Raw genomic sequence first — 25,495 nt, forward strand, 5'->3', positions numbered from 1 at the left:
ACCTAATTAATAACCAATATAACTTTATAAAGGTAGTCTTATTTTAAAATGGTACCAAAAATTACATTTACTATTTTAAATTGTTAGAAAATAAATAGCTACAAAATAAATAGCATTTCAAACTGGATACAAACATAAAACAGCTTTCCTTGAGTCTGAACTAGTAGCCAATCCCAGTGCTAGAGGGCGGAGCTTTCCTAAAAAGGTTGGGAAACGAAAAAAGCAAAACAATGCTTTTACCGACTCACACAGACTCTTACACTCATACACACACAGCTCTCAGTCACTCATACACTCATACACACACTCACACACGCGGTTCAGTGCTGCACGAGCGCAGGAGGTAGCAGCAGTGTGTGAGAGGCAGTGTGTGTGAGGCAGTGTGTGAGAGGCAGTGTGTGTGAGGCAGTGTGTGAGAGGCAGTGTGTGTGAGGCAGTGTGTGAGGGTGTCTTGTGGAGGAGTGTATCGGGGTTTTTATCTCTATCGGGCTGAAACAGTGTTATTTTTCTGCGCGTGGAACCTCAGAGCGCGCTCGAGCCCGGGCTGAGTTGTGCGCGCGGGGCTGCAGGCATGGCTGTGTGGATGCAGATATATTAATTTATCAGAATTTGAGCTGAAAAACTCTCTGTTTCCTCATTTTATACTGAATAAAGTCTGAGGATGGGCTTCTCTACACTACTGCTGCTGCTACTACTGACACCCGGTGAGTCCTGCTCTTCATTCAGCACTCCACTGCTTAATAACTGCACTGCCTGATAGCAGAGAACGTTTAATAAACGTTTATGTTTTTGTTGCATTACATTTTATAATGTTGATGATGATGATAGAAGAAAACAAACAAAAATAAAAAGCATTTCTAACTGGATACAAACGAATACAAAACCAACAACATATCAACATCTAACAATATTAGACGTTTTTAACGTTGTGATAATGTTAACATTGTCAAATATAACAGGTGTTGATTCTGGTCACCATACACCAAAGCTAAAAGTTCCTCTTTTTGGCTTGGAAACATAGTAACGTTTGGTTACTACATTTGGTTTTATGTCTAACGCAGGAATTGAGCTAAACGTTCAATATTCCATCGCTAATGCATTGAAACTACGTTGATCTCACATGTCAGAATTGTTTTATTTGTGCATTGAACGTTGATTCAACGTTATGTTTTTATGTGTTTTGATACATGTTTTATATGTAACATTTTGCCTCATAGGCATCAGTTTGTATTATAATTCTGACACTGAATCAACGTTTATTTAAATGTTTTAATTGGTTGGACTGAGCTCTGAAACTACACTCACATTAATTAATGCTTTTATATGAAAGGTGCTTTCTTCTGCACTGCAAAACCAACACTGCACAGTCTATAAGAATAGGATATAAACAATATGTATGTTTATATTATATGATATTTAATGCAAGTAAAGTTTAATACAAACTATACAAACAAAAATATAATGTTGAATCAATGTTGTAAAATCCATATGCACAAATTAAACAATTCTAAAATGTGAGATCAATGTAGTTCCAATGCACAATTAGCTTTAGCTCAATTCTAACATTAAACATTAACCAAATTTAGTTACACCAAAATCCAGTGTTTTACAAACTACAAGCCAAAAAGAAGAACTTTTAGCTGTGTTGTATGGTGACCAGAACCAACCTTTGTTATATCTGAGAATGTTAACATCAACACAATGTTAAATTCAAACACAATGTTGTTAGATGTTGATATGTTGTTGGTTTTAGGTCATGGTGTTAAGTAACTAAAATTAAATAGTGGAAGTTGATGTCAACTACATGTTTGTGTTGACCGTTTGTGTTGACCGGATAGGTATACAGTCTGATGTGTTGATTTTTGATGGATATGTGACTTTATTTCCCAACAAAAATGTAACATCTGTCTAACTCTGGGTTTTGAGGTCAATCCGATTTTATTTTCAACCTAAATTCAACATCTGTCTAATGTTAAGAGTCTGGTGTCTTTTTCAAGTTGATGTGTGGTGCCTGTTAAGGGTGTTTGTACATTTGTGCTCTTTTTCTTTTTACATTATTTATTTTTAACAAATCATGTCACTACACACTTTAAAGAGAACGTATAATCTTCATTTGCCTCTTTTTACTGTTTGCTGTTTTTAAAGTTCCTTTAGACTAAGACCTAGAAAGCAGCCCTTTCCTTCCAGAATTCACTTAATGCAGTGTTATTACCTATATTGAAACTTCCTTTTTAAAAAGGTTTTGGGGGATGAATGAATTTATGAAAAATCTAACTTTGGTTTACCTTACCCTTTTTTATTTTACTTTATTTTATTTGAAAGCCTTTTAGATTCTGATTTCTTAGTTTTCTTCCTTTACAGTATTACTTTCTTTATAGTTTTATGAAATCGGTTCATTGTTTTGTTGCATGTTTGTCTTTATATCTAAAATTGTTTTAAGGTTTAGTTCCATAAGTCCACTGATGTTCTCCACACCACACACACCACAAGACCTTACAAATGTGAAAAACAAGACAACTGTCAAACCATGTTTTTCAATGCTTGTGTTAATGTGGTACTAATTGTATCATATTTCCTGCTCATGTGTTACAAAAACAGTGTACATAGGTACAAATCGTCGCCGTCCAATGAAAAACAAGTATCTCCAAAAAAGCAACTTTACAGAAGAGAGAAAAAAACTTCTAAACTTTCAGTGGAAGTCAATGTAAAAATGATTTATTTTAGGTCATTTTGAAGTATTTCCATTGGTCTGTTCATTAAGAAAGTTTGGCACAGTTCAAATTATGTAGTAAACTAAAAATCGACAAAAACAGAGATACTTATTTTTCATTGCACAGCGACAATGGAGAATTTGAATTCATTGTACTTTATTTGGACATTTTGATGTCTGGACTGGCACATTAGTATTTTGATATGTGTCAGTAGCTTTAATTGTGTATTCAGCTTCAATAGCTAAATTTATCTAAAGAAAGAAAAAAATGTCTTTTTTAATGGAAAAAATAACTCTTGCAGATTGCAGAAGTTCTGCAGTTGCACAGATGTAGCTGCAAGTGTGTGTGTGAGTATATATGTGTGTGTGTGAGTGACCTTTGCCATTGACCCATGTTTAATTTTTCTCCCAGTGGAGGTATTAATCACAGGTTGCACAAAGCAGATTATTTCAATAATCGTTATTTTCCCATATGGTTGCTGGGGCCTGTTTTTTTCTTCTTGCCCGGGTTCAGAAGGAGAATGTTAGGTTCTGTTGTAGTGTGTAGGTTCTGTGGTAAGAGTGCTATTATATTTAAATCATTTCTGTGTGAGAGAGAGTGTAATAAAGTGCACTCCCTGGGGCTCCTGGGCAGATGAGGGCTGTTCTGGCACTGAGGGGAAGCGTAGATTACTGGACTGCCCCTGACCCGTTCCATCTGCCAGAAATGACAGTGGACGCCAACGCCTGGTCGCCACTTCAAATGGGGCCCGGAGATAAAAACGATATTTTCAAATCCACTTAAACTCTCGAGTGTGTTTAAACGAATCTAACGTTCAATTAAGTGGCGCGTTATTGCAGCCTTTCCTAGCAGCCATAAAACTGCCGACGTCAGGCCAGATTAGAGCGTGCTGTAAATTTATGAGGGGGAAAACCTCAGGATGAGGTCAAAGGAAAACCAAAGCAGGAACCTAAAGCTCGGCATCGTGTTGTGCTGAGAGATTCTAGTGCAAACTGCAGCTCGCTGCGTGAAGCCAGGCCTAGCGCCCGGTCTATACCTGCTAAACACCAGAGCTGCTAAAGCTGCTAGCATCTACAGAACAGGCAGATCTACACAGAGCAAGATGTCAAAAATCGTTTTCTAATAAAGCTCTTTGTAGATTTTCCACTTGGCCACTAAAAAAAAACACATTAGTCATAAATGCACTCCATGCTTCAGTGCTAATGTAAGCTAGGGCTGCACGATATTGGAAAAATTTTAAATTGCAAATGTTCTTTTTTTCGGCGATGTACTGTATAGCGCAATATTAAACAACGCAGGGCCAATGACGTCACCAGCCCCCACCCACGCCCTTGGGGAGCATGTGTAGGGTAGTCTACCGTTGCTAGCAACACAGTGCTAATCGTTTGTGCTTCTCTTTGATGCATTTAAATTAATCAGCTCAAAATGTCGTTCTGTGCTTTCTGTTGCATAACAGGGTTTCGATAAGTAAGAAATGCAGACAGAAAACATTTCAACTACTTGTATTTGCTGCACTTACACTTTATTATTCCATTTTATATTATACTGCACTATATCACATAATCTGTATAAACTACTGTATACACTACTGTCTTCCACAGAGTTACTGCAGTAAGCGCTTAATGCACTTTACCATATATTATACACTTTGCATACTTAAAATACTTACTTGTATTTCATACTGTTGTTTGCTTGTTTATTTTGAGCTTATATATAATTCTGATTGGTTTTATCCATCTATCAATATATTCTATTTATATGTTGATACCTGCACCGAGAAAAACATCCTGTACCTTTCTGTACTTGGTAAATAAAGATTCTGATTCTGATGAAAGTTAAGAGGTATTTAATGCTATTACGAATAAAAAACAGCCAAAAAACCAACATGGACAAGACTTTGTCGACTGAAGGTTCTGAATGATGGATTCATTCATTCATTAGACTTTATTAGAAGACTAATAAGCAGTTATTTAAGATTCAAGATTCAAGAAACAAGTTTTCTTGTACAAGAAAAAAGCAGAACATATACAATAAAGCAAAAAATGATAACTACAATTAAAAATAAATGGTGTTAAATTTACATCCAGGATGGAAATATGTACATGATAACAGTAATGTGTTGTGGATATTATTTACAAGTAAGTACGTGATTATCTACAGCAGTGAAATATATGCCATTATAACATTTTTGCAGTAAAGTGAACATGTGCCTCTGAGAAATGTCCTTGTTTCTGAGGTAGCTTCAAGAGTCTGGTAGCAGTGAGGAATAGCCTTCATAGCCTTTATAAGCAAGTTAATGATTGATTATTTAGATGGGTTCCTGCTCTAGTACCATATAATAATCAGATTTAAAGAAATGAGTCTCAGTAGTATCAGTATTGGACTGATATCAACAAAAAAATTTTTAATTGAATAGGGAAAACTAAATGTGAATCTGTAATACATCACAAACAAAAGGTTATTATCTGTGTGCAGTGGTAGAGTGCTGGACTAGTTGCAGCATGAGAGCCTAATTTTAGATCGTAAGTGAAGCCCTTCATCTATCAGAAAAGAGGAGTGGAGATGGTTTAGTGTCATCTCTGTATCTTCGCTTGGCTGGCACCCAGCGGCTGTTTAAAGCGAGTGTTCCTGTGCCAGTGTTTGTTCTCTGTTATTCTGCTGTTTCTTTATCTGTGGAGGCATGTTAAACTCTCTTCTCTTTACGCTGTTTATTTGTCTGTGTTTGTTTCTAATGACCTGTTATCATCAGTGGCATGTCTTTTGGTTTTTCTACGCATGTTTGTGCCAAGTCTCATGCCCGGAATGAGCCGGATTCCTCCTGTAATTTGGGATTTGGCACAGGCAGTTACTCTCTGTGAATGGAAGGACGTGTTCTCTTAAATACGGCTTAGAAAGAACAAAGTGTTTCGAGGGGAAATCTAATCAGACACCTCTTGTAATTGAATGAATGAATGCAGCGCTTGTAAGTGAATACATATACTTACTCCTGTGCACATTAAACTCCATTTCTTTTCATTTATGTATCCATTTAAATGCCTCCGGGCTTATAAAAGCCGTGTATATAATCTGTATTAACGAGGGGCTAGTAAAAGCCGCTCTGCGAGCGCTCGCTCTCTCTCTGGCTCTCTCTGGCTCTTGGACGGAGCAGATATGGAGAAAGAGCGAGACATGGTAAAGAACTTTAGGACTGGATGGAAGCGGCTTGTCACTGAGGTCCTGCTTTCCTCCGACTCTGGGCCATTCTGGAGCCTGTCTGTTTGTCAGCCGTCCCAGAACCGTTAGCTCACCGATGGGACCCGGCCAACTGGAAATGTTCTTGGTGGTTGGAGCGTGGGGAGCTGAGTGGGTTCTTTGAATTAGATAGGCTAAAGCAAAGGCTTGGGAAAAAAAGGGTAATGGACCTCAGGTTGGAGCAGACAGGGTGGCTAAGCTCTTGGCTCTGGAGGTTTTGAGGTTTGTCGGGCTGATTTGTGTAATGCTGATAAATGTTAGGAATACAGTGAACAAAGTAGATTGTCAGGGCACTAATGAATAATTATATGTCTATTAAAACTGAGGCCCACACTGTAGATTCTCTCAATACTAGAATTTTCAGTACATTTTTGATACAGCTTCTAAGCCTCTTAAGCCATCACTGTGATTAATACTAGAGGTGGGCGATACTGGGAATTTTGGTATCGATCCGATACCAAGTAAATGCAGGGCCAGTATTGCCTATATCAATACCGATACAAATACTTTTTTTAATATTTTAAGCTTTATAGATCCAAAGGATCCTAAATTTCCTTCTGGATAAATAAAGTATCTATCTATCTATCTACCCACCTACCTACCCACCCACCCACCCACCCACCTACCTACCTACCTACTTACCTACCTACCCACCTACCTACCTACCTACCCACCTACCTACCCACCTACCCACCCACCTACCCACCCACCAAAGAGAGCAAACTGAGGGGTATTTATACTCAAAAGGCCAGGTGCAGTAATCAGTAGCTAGGCGAACCATAACGTCGTAATGTCACATGATCCAATGAGTCATTGTAGTCCTGAGTGAGAGAATTCTGGGAAATGGAGTCTTTGTGTCCTTCAAGAAATTAATCAGATCTCTGACACATTAGGCACAAAATCAGATTTGAGTCACTTCAGTCTGGTAATGTGAACATGTAGAGATTGAGCCAGCACCAGGAGAATGCAGATTGGCCAGTGATCTGAGGCTTTCATTAACATTCTTCAAAAGCTGTACACTGAGCTGAGGATGTTTTGGTGGAAATATTTCATTTAGTTATCAGTTCTTCCTTCCAGTGACTCATCAGTGCACTATTTTTACTACGTCCACATGCTCAGCCTCATACAGTATATCACTTTACATTAATATGGCTAGGCTGCGTCCCAGCTTCCAGTCAGCTTGGTTTAAATTCAGCGTTTGGCCTTGGATAAGCAGCCTCCGTCTAACCTCAGAACTGTATCCACCTCCGGAGCGGCCTCTCTCTCTCCAGAACGTCACGCTGCATAAATCCTGAGCTCTCCATAAAATCACGGAGAGGCTGTTTTGCTTGGGAATGAGAAAGGCCCGGGTGCTAACATGAGGTTCACCAGCCATTAGGAAGTCTCTGGACAGGAGACATGTCAGGTTGCTGTTGTTTACATAACAGAACTCTCTGTGTTTTCCGGGACTGGGCCGATCCGGGCTGGTTTTGGGTGTCGGAGACTGAAAACACTTGGCAGGCGATCAGTGTTTTGAGTGCAGGTGCAAAATGCAAACAAATAAGTCATCACTTCAGTTTTTGAATCAGTTTTTCTGATTTTGCTATTTATATGTGTATGTTTCAGGAACAAGAATTTTTAGTTTTATTCTATAAACTACGGACAATATTTCTACCAAATTCCAAATTCAAATATTGTTATATAGAGCATTTATTTGCTGCAATAACAAAAAAAGATGCAGAGCTTTAAGGTCTGAAAGCTCTGCATCTTTTTTGTTATTGCAGCAAATAAATGCTCTATAATAAATGCTCTATAAGACTGGTGGAGGAGAACATGCCAAGATGCATTAAAACTGTGATTTAAAAAACAGGTTTATTCCACCAAATAAACCTGGTTTTAATCACAGTTTTAATGCATCTTGGCATGTTCTCCTCCACCAGTCTTACACATTGCTTTTGGATAACTTTATGCCACTCCTGGTGCAAAAAATCAAGCAGTTCAGCTTGGTTTGGTGGCTTGTGATCATCCATCTTCCTCTTCCAGAAGTTTTCAATTTGGTAAAATAAAAATAAAAAACTATTTTCCAGAGCTGTATATCAAGATCTCAAGATCATGATGATCAATAGTCTATGATACTTCACAGCATCTGTACTAAAGAGGATAAAATACTCCTAAATTATGAAATACCAGGAATTATTTAGGATTTATTGGTGTCCGTTTTACAAAATTAAACAACCAGTATTCTTCACTGCAAGTTTACCTTTTATTTGATTATAGCGCCACCATGTGGAGTAATTTAGCCGTAACTTTAGTAAGTCTGATTGGTTGGTGAGTCTTATATAGTTTATAGTGCCTATGTTTTAATTAAAAATATTGATATTTGATGCCACATATTGCTAATATATATATTGCAATATTAATAGTTTGTCCCACCCCAATTTTTATGCACTATATTCTTATACTGGGGATGCATTGATGTGTAAAGGTGGATATACATACAATTCAGAATTCAATCACATTGGAACTTATGTGTATAATAATTAGTTCTGTCTACATAAGCACACATAATTAATTTAGAAAATGTTTAGAAAGTGCTTTTTATCAGTTTTTACTGGTATTTATGTCAACACAATGTGTTCAGAAGGTAGATTAATTTATTTTATTGAGGTTAAAATATGGATTAAATCTCATAACAAACTCTTTTAGAGTTAAACATATTTGAATATACACTAAATCCCATTTACATCCCGAATGCCATGTATTTTTAAACACCCTGTTCACTCTATAAGACACTTCTACTTAGTTGTTCTGCCTTGTAGACACAGTACAGTCAGAGACAGAAGTTCTGAATCTGTTGCTGCACAGTTTACAGTGTTGGTCATCCTCTAGTTCTTCATCAGAGCCCACAGGACATTATTGATCGACTATTCATAGTCCAGCAGTGACACTGTGGTGTTTAAGAATTCCAGCAGCACTGCTGTGTCTGAACCACCCCCAAACACTATGAAAGAACAAGGTAAAAAGGAGAAGAATAAAGTGAGCAGAGAAACACATACAGAGGACTACAGTCTGTAATTAAAGAACTACACAATGTCCTAAATGATCACTGAAGCAGAAAAAAAATCAGATTCAGCATAAAAAATTGTGTCTGTACATTTTGTTTCCCAATTCTTGCTGGCTGTCTTGCTTGGTGCGATGGCTGTTTTGAACATTTGACACTATCTGGGTATTATTTCCCAGTGTTTGTACTAGGTTTGAGACACAGCAAGCCATTCAGTATTACTGAAACCTCTGTGGAGCAGAGAAGTGATTCAATCGATTCCAGTTGAGAACTTTACACCACACTGTTTCCACAGAGAACTCAGTGTGACCAGCGGACTTTGAAAAACAATAAAAACAGAGCCCAAAATGGAGCAAAGTCAAGCTTTAGATGTTTATGGATGTCCCAGAAGTGGCTAAATGACGCTTTTAACCCTGGTTCTGACCTATGACTGTTTTGTTTGAAGGGCTAATCCCAGAAGAACACACTGTTTGTCCATATTGCCTTGAAGCAGCAAAGATAGAATAACACTGTTTTTGTATGGCAATGGCAACAATTCTTAATGATGACTCCCATTCTGAAAATGATCAGGGCGTGTGAGAGAAATCCTCACTTGGCTTGGAGGAGCGCCCGAGTGCCTCAGGCTCTGGAAATTGTTTTAATTTTGGATGGCCTGTGAAGATCTGTGCAGCTTTTGTTGTTTCATATGGAGACCTTATGTGAGACGTGAAGGTGCTTTCAAAACCCACCTTGTTTGGTCCAGAGCTTCAGACTTATCAGTTTGGTCTAATCTAAAATAGCAGGTGCTGTGATCCACACTCTGGATGAAAGGATTAAAAAAAGGGATGGTCTCAATTGGGATTAACTGAACCATGATTTGGTTGGTTTGTCGTATGAAAACACATTTTTGAATGGTTTGCACTTTCAAACCACACACAATCTTCTTCTGTAGAACAATAGAAAAAGAAAAGAAACAACCAGTGTTGCCCTTCAATAGCAAAACCAGCAGTTTGAGCACAACAGATTATGCCATATTTATTCTTGAATATATTGTAAAGGCTATTTTATGCTTCTTCTTTGTAGGACTAGTTTAGTTTACGATACATATTACGATCCACATGTGGATCTGGCCTATTTCCATATTGTACTCGGCAATTGGGGTGTTGGAATATGTTGCTCGAACTGATTCCCATATTATACTTAGCAACCGGGGTGTTGGCACATGTGGCTTGGGCTGATTCTCATATTATACTCAGTAACCAGGGTGTTGGCACATGTGGCTCAGACCGATTTCCATATTATACTCAGCAACTGGGGTGTTGGCACATGTGTTTTGGACCGATTCTCATTCTCAACCAGGATGTTGGTACATGTGGCTTGGGCCTATTCCCATATTATACTCAGCAACAAGGGTTTTGGCATTTGTGGCTTGGGCTGATTACCATATTATGGGGTGTAGGCACATGTTACTCATCATGATTCTCATATTATAGTCAGCAACCGGGGTGTTGGCATATGTGGCTTTGGCTGAATCCCATATTATACTAGGCAATTGGGGTGTTGGCACAAGCAGCTCTGGATGATGGTCATATTATACTCAGCAACTGGGGCAATTAGTTGCCAAGCTGCAGTGTGAAACCAAAACTTACTGAACTAAATGCAAACATAATGTAACTAACTCATCAACCTTGGTTCAGACTTGCTTTCTTCTGGTCTTTTAGCTATAAAAAGGTCCTAATCATGTGGCTATTTCTATATATATTTATATTTGTATTATTATGACATTATTATATTACACTGTCTTTCATATGAACACCTTTCTACATCAGTGAACAGGGAGCATCAGAGCACCAGCATATGTTGAAGTGAGTAGCTGATGACCCTAATTTTCTCAGTTTGAGACTTTCAGTGAATGTGAATGTTCTCCTACGAGATCATTAAAAAGTGTTGCTTGCATAATCTCCCAGTGGGAAGAAGCTCCAGTGCCAATTTACCCAACAAACAGCCTAATCAGGATTACATTCCAGCGCATACAAAGGAAGCTGGCGTAGAAATCAACTCTAACACAAATGAGTGTATCATCTGGTGAGAAAACTGGAACAGGCTTCGATCAGAGGGGTCTGGTGGTGTTAGAACAATTAGAATTGCTCCACAAAACTTCAATGTTTAATCAAACTGCAGTTAATTAACATTGGGATGCACTAGAGGTTTAAACATCATTGCATTCGGGAGTAGCCAAAATGAATATGAATATTTCTTAATTTTGGTCGATACCTTTAGTGTTTAACTAATTAAATATTAAAGGATTGTTTGAAATGTAAGTAAGGATTGATGGTTCACATGAACAGACATCAAACATCCTACTAAATGTGTTCTTTCTGTATGTGTGATTTCTATATTTCCAGGCTGGACGGAGAGTTTGTCTCTCTATGCATCGAACGGTCGTTCTCCTCGGCTGGCCCTGGAGAAGAGTCTCAGCTGGCCCTCCAAAGACATGCAGTGCCAACATATGCTGAAGCATCTTCACAATGGTGCACGCATCACTGTCCAGATGCCCCCCAACATAGAGGGTCATTGGGTTTCTACCAGGTAAGCACTAAGTACAGTATATTTGTAATTTGTTTTCCCACATATCATATTTACATATTTACAAAAAACTTAAATGAATATATTTAGGCTTTGGAATCACACTTGGCACATTATTCATTCAAACATGGTACAGATCTCAGTGTGTTTTAAGGAGGAGTATATTAAGTTTTCTACATATGCTTTGTTAGCTACATTAGCCTCTATTAACAATAACCCATTATAACAATATAATAACAGTAATAACAGTGCCTCGATTACTTCAACAGCTGTGAGGTACGTCCCGGCCCGGAGTTCATCACACGCTCCTACCGCTTCCACCACAACCACACCTTCCAGGCTCACCAGTTCTACTACACCGACAACCACTGCACGTCTCCCGCCTACACGCTGGTGATCCACGGCCGCGTGCGCCTGCGTCAGGCGTCCTGGATCATCCGCGGCGGAACGGAGGCCGACTACCAGATCTACCGCATCCAGGCCGTGTTCCACTCCCTGACCACGGCTAAGGAGCTGAGCCAGAGGCTGGAGAGGAGCTGCGGAGGCTCCAAAGAGCCCGGCCCCTGGGAGCCCAACGTCCTGTACGAGCTGTGCAGCGAGGAGGGCGGCTGCGACTGCTCACGGGGGCTCAACTTCGCCATGCATGAGCTGCAGCTGCTCAGAGTGGAGAAGCAGTACCTCCATCACAACCTGGACCATCTGATAGAGGAGCTGTTCCTGGGGGATATCCACACAGAGCCGGCACAGCGGCTGTACTACAGACCCTCCAGCTATCAGCCGGCACTGCAGAACGCTAAGGTAAATAAAATGTAAAAAAGTGATTTTTTAAAATAATTTTATTTCAAATTTTTCACGTCTTCTCCACAATTTACACGGCCAATTACCCAACCCACTCATTAGGACTCCCTCCTATTATTAGTAATGCCCCAACACACCCAGGAGGGTGAAGACTAACATGCCTCTCCGATACATGTGAAGTCAGCCATCAATTCTTTTCGAGCTGCTGCTGATGCAGCATTGCTGAGCAGCATCACAGCGCACTTGGAGGAAAGCGCAGCGACTCGGTTCCGATACATCAGCTCACAGACGCCCTGTGCTGCAGACATCTCCCAAGGAGTGATGTGGGGAGAGAGCGCCATCTACCCACCCAGAGGGAGCAGGGCCAATTTTGCTCCCTCTGAGCGCTGGAAGCTTGATAGCAAAGCTGCATGAGTCGGAGTTCGAACCTGTGACCTCAGGCTCATAGTGGCAGCGCTTTAGACCACTGGACCACTCGGCGCCCCAATTTTGGGTGTTTTAATGGAAAATGGTTCATAGGCGTCGATAAGAAAATCAATGTTATATTGTGATATTTTGTTTTGCTGTGCCGTATCTATTTCACTATCAAGGCACAGTATTGATTTTTAATTATTAGTTTAGATGTAAAGACTGGTGTCAGACTGCATCACAATATGTTGCGATATATTAAATTGGAACCCTTTATTGTGGTACAATATAATGTCTACAACACAAACACTATTATATACTTATTATACTGTTGTAAACAGTTGTATAATTATATGTATAATTGTATAACCTCTATGCTTCTTTCGGCATTTTACACACAGTATTTAGTCTTGTAAAATTGGGATAAATCCAAAAAGACTAGGTTTTATTTTGCCTCTCGATGAACCTTTCCACCACAAACAGATTGCAAGAGATATCAAAACTGAAAAAATTAAAAATAAAATATTACAAAACAACAATTTAAAAACATTTGTTAAACATGTAAACATTTACCTTATCCATGCTAGTAATATTCTAGTTGTGAATTTACTTCAGGTACACAGATAAAAGCAGTCAGTCCTTTGTTAAACAAATAAATGCATTACAATGCAGAGCTTTCAGACCTCTAATAATTCAAAGAAAACAAGTTTATATCATAAAGTTTAAGAGTTCAGAAATCAATATTTGGTGGAACAACCCTGGTTTTAATCACAGTTTTCATGCATCTTGGCATCATGTTCTCCTCCACCAGTCTTACACACTGCTTGTGGATAAATGTATGACACTTTGTATAAGAAACTCATCACTTTTAAGTGGTCTCTTTTATCCAGACCTGTATTTGCAGACTGAAACATGCATTTATTTCAAATGCAAATGAATGACAGGATATACTACACCAGATCCGGATCTGTCTTTCAGACACTGTCTGCTTTAAGCACATGCACTCATTTCTTCTTTCCATATGCTTATAAAACGCTGGAGGGGGGAATTAGAGACTGCCTTGACTCTGCATCAGTCAGAGTGCATGAAATTGTTTTAATATTGCAGACCAGATTAAATTCACATGTATGTGTCTGTGCATGTGTGTGTGTTTCTGTGCATGTGTGTGTGTGTGTGTGTGTGATAGTGGAAAATATGACTTTCCCTACTGAACTAAGGGCTGATGCAATTACTTGAGGGTGGTGTCCACCGCACGTCATATGAGTAGATGGTGCGCGTACTGTATGTGCATGTCTAGACAGTGAAATTGATCAGCATTGTAATGTATTGTATCATAATGAATAAATTGATTCACTCCTAATGGCATCTCATAAAGAACACTTTGACCAAGCCCTCCGAAATTCCCCCACAAATATGAGTGAAATTGTTCTGTTTGGAGATTAGATGAGCATTTCAGTGGGCTTTGGTCTTGGCACGTGCATCTGTCGCCCATGATGAGCTCCATATCTAGTTCCTCGCCCTCCTACGCCAGTGTGTGAATTCCAGACCGGCTGCCTCACTTTGAGAAATAGTGCAGGTCACAGTGCACGCCAGCAGAGTGTAAACAGCTGCGTAAATACACCATACCGTTTCCATACACTTATTTAGGAAATGATGTCGGAGCAAACGATATAGCAAAAATATTACATCATGATACTTAAGCGAAAAAGAAGTTTTCTTCTCCTATTTTCTCCCCTACACCAGGAGGGTGAAGACTAGCACAATACTCCTTTGACACATGTGAAGTCAGCCACCACCTCTTTTCCAACTGCTGCTGATGCAGCATTGCAGAGTAGCATCACAGCGCTAAAACTCTGAGAAAAGCGCAAGGACTCGGTTCTGATACATCAGCTCACAGATGCAGCCTTGTGCTGATCGACATCACCCTAGGAGTGATGAGGGGAAAGAGCGCCATCTACTGTACCCACCCAGAGATAGCAAGGCCAATTGTGCTCTCTCAGGGCTCCAGCAGCTGATGGCAAGCTGCATGACCGGGATTCAAACCAGCAATATCCCCTAAATTTGTATTTGTTTTAATCCCCTAGCAGGCTTTGGCCAGTACGGGCAACAAGTGTATATGATACAAAACCTTTTTTCTCTGCAGTAAAATAAGTTCTTTACATTCTGAAAACTTTGAGAGCTTTGGAGATGATTCCTACAGGACACTTGGAGAAGCTGTTAGTCCATTATCCACTCAATTAAAGATTTCAGATCTGGAACAGGAACTAAGTATAGCTAAGCTAACTAAAGAAAACTGTAATTATTTAAAGTCAAATGAGCACTGGATGTTAATCTACACAGATTTCTCTCCTGAAAACTGTTTTAATTGGGTGAGTAAAGCATTAGCATTAGCAGCTATCCACTAGTGCTAACTTAGGTTAGTGCTACACTGAGGAACCCTGAGTGTTTCGGTAAGCCATGGTGATATTAGAGGTGTGTCCCACGTAGCTTGTTTTAACACGGTAAACTCTGAACGAAACTCTTTAACACTCTCCTCTGAACGACAAACGAGCTAGCACTTAGCTTGGTTAGCAGCACGCTACTATGGCACTATGTATGTTTTCTAACTGTGAGGGAGCATCCAAAAGGCTTTTAGAAACATAGGATTGCTGACACCAAACTCTTTTAGTTGATTCACAGAAAACAGATAGATGTTTGCCATGTAAACAGCAATAATGATGGACTTAAAACATAATTAAACAGTGCATTTGGGCAGCGTTCTTAAAATAATGGCAATATCAGCATGATGCAGAAAAGCATATTATTTATCACAATACCAACAGTTATAATAAAATGTCACCTGTCATTTTAGTGTGGGAGGTTTCATGGCTAAATTGGAGCACCCTGGTGGCCAATCTTCATTAATTACACATTGCACCAGTAAGAGCAGAGTGTGAAGGTTCAATTAGCAGGGTAAGAGCACAGTTCTGCTCAAAATATTGCAATGCACACAACATTATGGGTGACATACCAGAGTTCAAAAGAGGACAAATTGTTGGTGCACGTCTTGCTGGTGCATCTGTGACCAAGAGAGCAAATCTTTGTGATGTATCAAGAGCCACGGTATCCAGGGTAATGTCAGCATACCACCAATAAGAACCAACCACATCCAACAGGATTAACTGTGGACGCTGTAAGAGGAAGCTGTCTGAAAGGGATTTTATCCAAAAAACATCAGGGCAGAATTCAATGTGCATCTCAACTCTCCTGTTTCCACCAGAACTGTCCGTTAGGACAATAAATTATTGTGGTCTAAAACCAGGTGTTTCAGTTTCATTGTCCAACCCCTGTATATGTTCTTTATATTTTGTCCTAAAAGGCCCTATTATGGTTAACTGCTCTGTGATGTGGTGTTAGGGGTTAATGACTGAGCGTTACAGTGTTAAGCCCTTTCACAACCTCACAATGAAACATGAAACGGGATCTATCTCCATGAATGATCAACATGAGGTATTCCCAGAATTCGGAATCACGCAGCCTTATGAATTATTTGGACGAGTGCATTCCAGGACTGATTTCATGCATGCCTGAGGCAGTATCGGAAAGTTCACTTGAGCCGTGGCTTCTCTGTTCCTCAGCCCTTTTTTCTTTCCTTTTCTTTTTTTTCCTTTTCTTTTCTTTCACCCTCTCTCTCTCTCTCTCCCTTTTTTCTCATTTCTCCACAACAGCAAATAATAGCACCCTTTCAGACAGCGCCTCTGGTTTACAGTGCACAGCCTCCTTTCATGTGTTCAGTGAGGGAAGCTTCAGAAACAAAGCAGAGATGCAGAGATTGACCACAAACGAGCTTTTAAAAAGATCTTTTTTTAATATGTGGAACACTTTTAAAGGAAAGCACATTCACTGTAACATGTTTCTTCATTTAAGTTTGCACTCGCCTAAAAAGACGCAGCTTTGGTGCTACACGTCTGCTGTAACTGCAGACAGTTCTGCTCCACTGAGGCCATAAAAGACTTTAATATAGAAAAGCCTCCTGACATGAAGAATTTCACTTAAACCCTCGCTATTAAAAACGGATTGCTGTGATCGAGCCGCAGAGCATTCCGAACAACTGTGCCTGCTCTGTCATAGTTTATGCAGGCCTCAGTTTTGCACATTAAGGGTGTACAATATGGACAAAAGATGTGATGTGTGATATAACTATGTTGGATATGATGATATTAATGTGAAACCTGAAAAAAAAATAAGATCCTAAATTAGGATCTCATTAAAGGTGTTTCATCACTTAGCCTGGCTGAATTTGTTTTTCCCTGGATACAAAGTAGTTTGGTGTGTCCATTTACTGTGGACCTCTACCTCATTCTGCCTCACTCTACCTCCCTCTACCGTACTCTGCCTTGCTGTACCTAACAATACCTTGCTTTACCCCACTTTATCTTACTCTACTTTGCACTACCTAACCATACCCCACTCTGCCTCATTCTACCACACTTTACCTCACTCTGCCTTGCTGTACCTAGAACTGCCTCACTCTATCTTGCTCTAACTTGCTGTACTTCACATAACCTCACTCTGACTCATGCTACCTCGCTCTGCCTCACTCTTACTTTTTTAGCCTTGTTCTGCCTTACTCTGCCTCACTTTACCACACTCTAACTTGCTCTGCCTCACTCTTATTGGCTATGCCACGCTCTACCTCACTCAAACTGGCACTGCCTCACTCTCATTGGCTATGCCACGCTCTACCTCACTCTGCTTCACTCTAACTGGCTCTGCCTCACTCTAATTGGCTATGCCACGCTCTACCTCACTCTGCCTCACTCTTATTGGCTATGCCACGCTCTACCTCACTCTAACTTGCTCTGCCTCACTCTAACTGGCTCTGCCTCACTCTTATTGGCTATGCCACGCTCTACCTCACTAACTTGCTGTGTCTCACTCTGCCTCACTCTGTCTTGCTCTGACTGGTGCTACCTCAGTCTGCATTGCTCTACCTGTAAATTTTGATGAATGTTGCCCCTTTTTCAGCACAGTATAAATTAAATAGCCCAAATGTATTTTTGTCTACAAGAGTAAAATTTTAAAATATTTATTCAACACTTATTGAACATTATGACTATCTGAGCTGGCTGTGATTTGATCACATCATCAAAATGTCATTGTACGGTATAAATTTAATGATCTTTTCACTGAAAAATGTTTTGCACATTATTTTTGTTTATTTAAACATTTCTTTATTTAGTATGTTTGTTTAATTTAGTATGAGAGTTACTTTGTTTGTAATATTGTTTATAATTTGTCGTGATTATTTTTGGGCCAGTAAAAATGATTGTTTTGTGATTTATTGTGACGGGCCCAGTCGCCGCAGGTTTACATTTGCACAACAACAGGAAAAGAGCAGGGAAGCATGTGGCCCTCATTTCATTCTAATCAAGCCCGAGATTTAGTCTACACTTTGATGCATTGCGACCACATCAGCCGAACACGGCTCTGAAAAAACTTTAATTAACAACTCCGGCGTCCAGGGGAGGAGTGATCCTTCCTTATTTAGATGCTTTATTGCCATGATGACAATTCCATCCATAAATCACAAATAGCAGCTCGTGCCCAGCAGCTGGGCCTCAGCCAGAGGACTGCAGAGTGCCAGTCTGTTCATTTGTGGTTATTGGGTGGATCTGAGCTGCGTGCTTGTAGACCAGCATCAACCATCATGTTTTTCTCTTCTTTCCAACTTCCCCACCACAGTTTTCCATCTTCCCATCCCAGAATCCGGTTCAGACCAGTCTGAGGCGGCGAATGCCTTTATTGATTGTCGCAGTTGGGTAGGCGGCAGATTAAATAGCTGTGCTTTTGTAGTGATTGTTTGCTTTTGAAAACACAAGTACAGTATAGACTTTTACAGGCTTTGATTGGAGGATCTTCATTCTTTTAATTCAGGATTAGCTCACGTAATGATGAACTTTTGAACTATTAACAACAATATAAAAGCAGTTAAGCCACAGGGGAGGGCAGTACTGGATAGCAGCTTGGCTTAAGGAGCAGTAAGAAATAGGAGAGGGGGGTGGGGTCTCTTTGATCCAGTCTCTTTCTCATCAATTGCTTTTACCTACAACTTTATAGACTGTATGTATCTTACCTTTGATGCGTTGAATACACTGCCTGGCCAAAATAAAGTTACCACAAGGTCACACACTGTAATATTTGCTTGGATCACCTTTACGCATCTTTACAGCTTTACGCATTCACTGTGGTATTGTTTCAATAAGCTTCTGCAATGTTACAAAATGTATTTCAATCCAGTGTTGCATTAATTTTTCACCAAGATCTTGCAGCAGCCTTGATGATGGTAGAGTCTGTCCACTGCACAAAACCTTCTCCATCCAGCACATCCCAAAGATTCTCAATGAGGTTAAGTTCTGGACTTATGATGATCTTATGATGCTCCCTGAATCACTCTTTCACAATTCCAGCCCCATGAATCCTGACATTGTCATCTTGGAATATGGCCGTGCCATCAGGGAAGAAAAAATCCATTGATGGAATAACCTGGTCTATATTCAGTATATTCAGGAAGTCAGCTGACCTCATTTTTTCAGCACATACTGTTGCTGAATCTAGACCTGACCAACTGCAGCATCAACCCCACATCATTTGCTTACTTAAAAGCAACATTACCAGAACGTTTAAAAACATTAAATAAAATCATTCTAAGAATATCAGGAACGTTCTTAGAATGTTAACTGTAATGTTCAGAATCTAACCAAAAAACGTTAGCTGGGAAGGTAACAGTTCTGTTACCTTCCGTAAATACAAGGAAAGATAGTGAAAGATTTGAATAAGAATAAGAGGGATAACATAAGGTGAAGAGAATAAGTAAAAGAGAAAAGAGACACAAAGAAAAAGTAAATAGAAAGAATTGAGTGGGATAAACGAGAGGAGAGTAGAGGAGAGGAGAGGTAAGTGTAAGATAAAGAGGAAGAGTCAGAAAAAGAGATAGACAGGGTGAGAGAAACTGAAAGGGAGGAAAATTTAATAGTGTGTGGGTTAAAAGGGGTATAAGAGAGAGTAAAAAAGAGAGAGAGAGAGAAAGTGAGAGAGTGGTGAATATGTTACTTTACTAAGCCTGAGGGCAGTCAGGAGGTCAGGGCCTCATAAAGTGAAATCTTCAGCAGACACTGCAGGGTGAAAACATCTTGTCCACACATGCAGTCCATCCACACATCCCTCTTTCTTTTCTCTTTCTTTTTTCCTATTCGAGTCTTCAGTGGAGCCTCAGAGTCATCTCCGTTTCAGCAGATCTTTCGGTCCATGCTCCTCTTCTTTCATTTAATTTTAAACTCACTGTATCTTCATAATCATAATCATCATCATCATCATTATAATCATCCAGCGAGAGATTATATTTTCATCTCTACAAACCGCACGGCCGCAGCGAGGAGCAGATCTGATATCAGCTCTGAACGCCCCGCTGACTCTTATTAAAATACTTCATAAATGGGAAACACACCGAGGCTCAGAGTGTTTGATTCCAGCTCTCTGGCAGGCCGGGCTGTAATTAGCTGAAGATAAGCTAGACGGAGGAACCCTAACACAATCCAGAAGTGGAAAAGGGGCGAGGCCCAGCCCGCTCCAGGGCATTCTCAGCTCAGATAACCTATCTCAAAATCAGACTTCTCCTAGACTCCTCTCAGACGCAGCACGTAATCCATTGGATACACAGCTATGCGTGTCTGTCCTACTGAGCGGCATGCTGAAGCGTTTTAGCAAAAAGTAGCCAGTCATTCTGCTTCCCGGGGCTTAGAGGGATCTGCAGCTTTCAGATGCTGGTTAAACACTGCCTGAATATCTTCTGCCTGAACATGTGGCAGCTTTCATCTGATCCAAATCTGCTGCACACTGATATTCCCTGCTGCTTATTAGCTGCACCACAGCAAGACCTGTGGCCTGCTCCCAAATACTGTACACACAGACATGCATGAAGGAGAATCAGCGACTATTGTTCAGCACCTCCAGAAACTCCTTCCTTCAAGACGCTGAGAAAACTATTACAGGTGACTCTCCCTCATGAAGACACTGAGATTAAAATACCAAGAGTGTGCAGATCTGTCCTCAAAGATAAATGTGATACTTAGAAGAATCTAAAGCATAAAACTTATTATGGATTGTTTAACACTTTTTGTTTACTAAATAATTCTGCATGTGATATTTAAAAACACAGTATTGATATTTAAGAATGTTTTATATGGAAAGATTGATTTTAGCGCCAGTGGTTCATTTAACGTTTTTTTTAAAGAGACACTAAACCCCAAACCATATATTTTTATACATTTATTTTAATGACTAATAAAGTTTAAAAAAATAGTAATAAAGCATACCAGTCCTGTTTAAATTTTTGTGAACATTTAACATTAAAAAAATGCTTTTATTGTGATCATTTTCGTCTTTGCTGCACCCTCTCAGGTTCAACTTTATTCATTATGATATGCAGATCAGACTATTATTAATACCGCCCCACTGCTGACATCCAACCCTCTGCGTCTCACCGCTATCAGAGGCACACTGCTGCTGCTGCAGCTCAGCCAATTACCTCTCTCCCTCCCGCCATGCCTCTAAACCCATACGTCACCCAAACTACCACTCCCATTTTTTAACCTTTCTCAGATTTGAGCTGAGGGTGGATTAAACTCTGCCCAATAGATAGCAATGCTGTACTCCCATTAGATCCCACTGTTCTGATTGGATACAAACTTTTATTTAACTAAGATTTTATAAATATGATTGTGTTTTTTATGCAGTTCCAACTGTTTGTCAAAAAATACTATATTGACTTGATCACAATATATTGCAATGCATTTTTTTTTTTTTTGCTTTCCAAGGTTTGCCTGTGAACTCTGACTCTGTATATTTCTCTCAACTGCTCTAAATCCACTCTGAATGCCTTTGTTTAAATCTAGAGGATTTAATTATGCTGTTTTTTTACAGTCAATGGAATTGTCTGTAAGGTAATGCATTCTGACAGCATCTGAACTCTTGCTCCATCTTGTGACGCCTTTTGTGCTTCACACTTTCCACAGAACCCTGCTGATCTCTCTCTGTATCTCTCTCTCTCTCTGTAGAGTCATGATCAGAGTTGTATAGCATGCAGAATCATCTCTCGCTCAGACGAGTTCCACCCGCCCATCCTTCCCCCCCGGGCGGACCTCACGGTAGGGCTGCACGGTCAGTGGGTGTCTCAGCGCTGCGAGGTGCGGCCGGAGGTGCTCTTCCTCACCCGCCACTTCATCTTCCACGATAACAACAACACCTGGGAGGGACACTACTACCACTACTCTGACCCCGTCTGTAAACATCCCACCTTCACCATCTACGCCAAGGGCCGCTACAGCCGCGGGGTGCACTCCACACGCGTGATGGGCGGGACCGAGTTTGTGTTTAAGGGTAAGTGTGGGTTATTTATATTTGTTTGCCAGAAGCACGTAATTCAAATTCAAGGTCAATAAGTATTTGGACCCTCTTAGTACAACATAAGTAGAATTAAGTCAAGTGTGGGTCAATGTGACTGAGGATTAGACCTTCAGGTGTTTCCTGAATAAGTATATAGAGCTTAGTTGCTGTCGGGTAAATAAAACTCTAGGCCTTGGCTACGAATAGGAGTTAATGGGGAAAACAAGGGATGAAAAAAAAAACAACAGATGAATGTTGTTCAGTTGGTCAGTTTTGCTTTTCTTTGCATATTCACAGAACTATTCTAAGCTGATTTAATGCGGTGTACAGTAACTTGCAAAATTTTTCAAACACCTTGAACCTTTCAACATTTTGTCATCTTACAAATAATACATGGTTTTCCCAAATTTTCTGAATATTCACTATTCTGGAAATCAGTTGCCTTCAGAAGAACAACCACTCTGTCTCTTTCTGTACACAGTGAACCACATGCATGTGATGCCAATGGACCTGGCCACCACGTCCCTACTGAACGTCTTCAATACGAACGAATGCGGTGCTCAAGGCTCGTGGCAGGTCGGAGTGGAGCAGGACGTCACGCTGACCAACGGCTGCGTGGCTCTGGGGATCCGCCTCCCTCATACAGAGTACGAGCTGTTCCGCATGGAGCAGGACGTCCATGGACGCTACCTGCTCTTCAACGGCCAGAGGCCCAGCGACGGCTCCAGCCCCGACCGGCCGGAGAAGCGAGCCACCTCCTACCAGATGCCGCTGGTCCAGTGCTCTGCCAGCAGCCACAGGCCAGAGATCAACCTGGGCCACCACCCGGACCGGCCGCGGAAACTGAACAACGGCTGCAGGGGGCAAGCTGTAGCTCCTCTTGTGGTATTACATGTGCTGGTGGTGGCACTGGGTTTATACGGCTGACTCTAGGGAAAAACTTTTCTTTTTTTTTTTTTTTTCAACGAAAGCTAACGAAACTGATGCTACGGTCTTTTCCGTACAGCTCCATAATTGTATATACTGACGCAAATATGACCAGAGAAGCTCCGGGAAGCTTTCCGGCGGACTGAGAGGAAGTTGTTTACTTGACGCACTTGGGCATTCAGCTCCTTCATTTTCCTGGGCTCCGGCCTACAGACGCTTGGTGAAACGGAGATGGAGAAAGCAGCAGAAAGACAAAGTTTACTTTCTTTAGTTCTTCCTCTACTCTGATCTGCGATCCAGACTCCAGGGAACTCAAACTGCTGCACCACATTAACGGCACTTTAGTAAAACATGGAACTGAAAACTCACGCTTTTTCCAAGTTCTAAGCCAGTCTCAACTCAAACAAGAGTGTTTCTGCTTATTTTCTCACAGGTCTTTCCCCTTTCCTGTATAAAGGCTCTTTCACACCAAGTAAAATTTTTGGACAGAAAAAAACGGATGCAGATTTTAACTTAGCGGAACCTTCACACCAAGTCAGAGGCATTTTTGGCATTTTTTCCTCTTTAAAATAGGACTACAACCTCATTTTTTATGTCCATTCTTTCTTTTTCTCTGCTCACTGTCTACTTCTACTCCCGTCAGTTTCCCACCTCCATCCGATTTGTACTGATTAGCAAGGATACCTATAGTTTTTATTTGTATTAAATACAGTAATTGCCACAATTCATCAGTTTTGGATTTGGTGTGAAAGACACTACACATTAAGATAAATGTAATAATTATTTGGTGTGAAAGGGCCTTAAGATGAAGATTATATATATATGTTGTACACATACACACTAGCTAACAAAAAGAGGTATTTTTCTACAGTGTGTATAAAGTGAGGGAGTGTGTGAGTGCATTTGAGATGACAAAATGAATTATTTCAGAGCTCAAGAATAGAAGGAAATTTCTATATCATACTTCAGTTTATTACCATGGACAGATGCTCTGAAGTGAAATAAAGGACAGAACTTTCTTTTGTAATTATTTGGATACAAATGTCTGAGGAAAAAGGGACCTTTATAAACCTGTATGACACAATGTTCATTAAAGAGCTCCCTTTATGGAAAATGGATATAAATGTGTATTGCTTATTGAGATAATGATGTAGCAGTGATTTTCCTTTGTCCTTGCCGTTCATATTTGTACAATATTTAAATTACTCCACCACTTACCCTTCCACTGTTTAGTCATCCATGTCACATTCATGTGACTACATTATATTGGCAAAAGTATTCGCTCATCTGCATGCCATTCTTAATCCATAAGGTTTAAAATTATGTCAGACCACCCTTCACTACTTTAACAGCCTTAACTCTTCTGGGAAGCCTTTCCACAAGGTTTAGGAGTGTGTTTATTGGAACTTTTCAGCTCATATTCTGTCTTTACTCTAATTTATCGCAAAGGTGTTCTAACTCATTGAGGTCAGGACTCTGCACAGGCCAGTCAGGTTCTTCTTCCACTCTTAATGGACCTTGCTTTGTGCACTGGTGCCCAGTCATGGTGAAACAAAAAGGACACGTCCACAAACTGTTCCCCTAAAGTTGGGAGCATGAAATTGTCCTTAATCTCTTAGTATGTTAAAGCATTAGAAGATGCTTTTACTGCAACTAAGAGGCCGAGCCCCACTTCTGAAAACCAACCTCTCACCCTAATCCCCCCTCAACCAAACTTTACACTTGGCACAATGCAGTTATACTAGTACTTCAGGCATTCTCACTCCAGAGAACACATCTCCACTGCTCTAGAGCTGCTCGGCCATGGAAATCCATTCTATGAAGCCCTCTGTTTACTTTACCATGCTGGAATTCACTGAGCTCCTGAGAGTGACCCACTCTTTCACTAATGTAGAGGCAGTCTGCATGCTAAGGTGACTAGGTTTAATACACCTGTGGCCATGGAAGAGGTTTAAACACCTAAATGAAATGATTTGAATGAGTGACTGGATACTTTTATAATATAGTCAATATAGTGCATTTGCAAGAAACAGAAAGAGGAAAGTTCTGTTTTAAATCTGGATACATGTGGACATGGTCAAAGAAAGAGGTCAGGTAGAAAACGACCCTTTGTGGAACACATTCTGACCCCACATACAGGTTGTAAGTCCCACAATAGAGGCGAAGCGTAGGATATAGGCTCTTTAATGCTCAGTTTGAGTCTACGTGGGGGAGCAGAATGGTGCCAGTCTTGATTTCCTGACGGTTTCCTTCACAAACAAATCCGCATGTGTGCTGTAAGCCATCAGTTCTGCTTGCTGTGTTGAGCTACGGCATGCAGAATAATTCAAAGCAATTGTGGTTTCGTTCGGCCCACCAGGAACCAATGTTCTCTCTCCATGCCAGTCAAGAG

General features: G+C 40.3%; 1 protein-coding gene across 1 annotated transcript; it reads left to right on the forward strand.

Moving 5' to 3' along the window:
- The first annotated feature begins 248 nt into the window (after nt 1-248).
- LOC103025453 (protein APCDD1) lies at nt 249-24,227 on the forward strand. The gene is made up of 5 exons (XM_022678924.2): nt 249-704; nt 11,367-11,550; nt 11,817-12,345; nt 21,849-22,170; nt 22,658-24,227. Exons 1-5 carry the CDS (start codon nt 662-664, stop codon nt 23,101-23,103), a joined length of 1,524 nt encoding a protein of 507 aa, XP_022534645.1. The 5' UTR covers nt 249-661; the 3' UTR covers nt 23,104-24,227.
- The last annotated feature ends 1,268 nt before the right edge of the window (nt 24,228-25,495 follow it).

The sequence above is a fragment of the Astyanax mexicanus genome, chromosome 4 (genome assembly GCF_023375975.1).
Source record: "Astyanax mexicanus isolate ESR-SI-001 chromosome 4, AstMex3_surface, whole genome shotgun sequence".
NCBI classification, from domain to species: domain Eukaryota; kingdom Metazoa; phylum Chordata; class Actinopteri; order Characiformes; family Acestrorhamphidae; genus Astyanax; species Astyanax mexicanus.

Excerpts from the sequence above, each read along its gene's own strand:
- LOC103025453 (XM_022678924.2), top strand. The coding sequence starts at position 662 with ATGGGCTTCTCTACACTACTGCTGCTGCTACTACTGACACCCG. Across the intron at positions 705-11,366 it reads GCTGCTACTACTGACACCCG|GCTGGACGGAGAGTTTGTCT; the intron begins GTGAGTCCTGCT and ends CTATATTTCCAG. Across the intron at positions 12,346-21,848 it reads CGGCACTGCAGAACGCTAAG|AGTCATGATCAGAGTTGTAT; the intron begins GTAAATAAAATG and ends CTCTCTCTGTAG.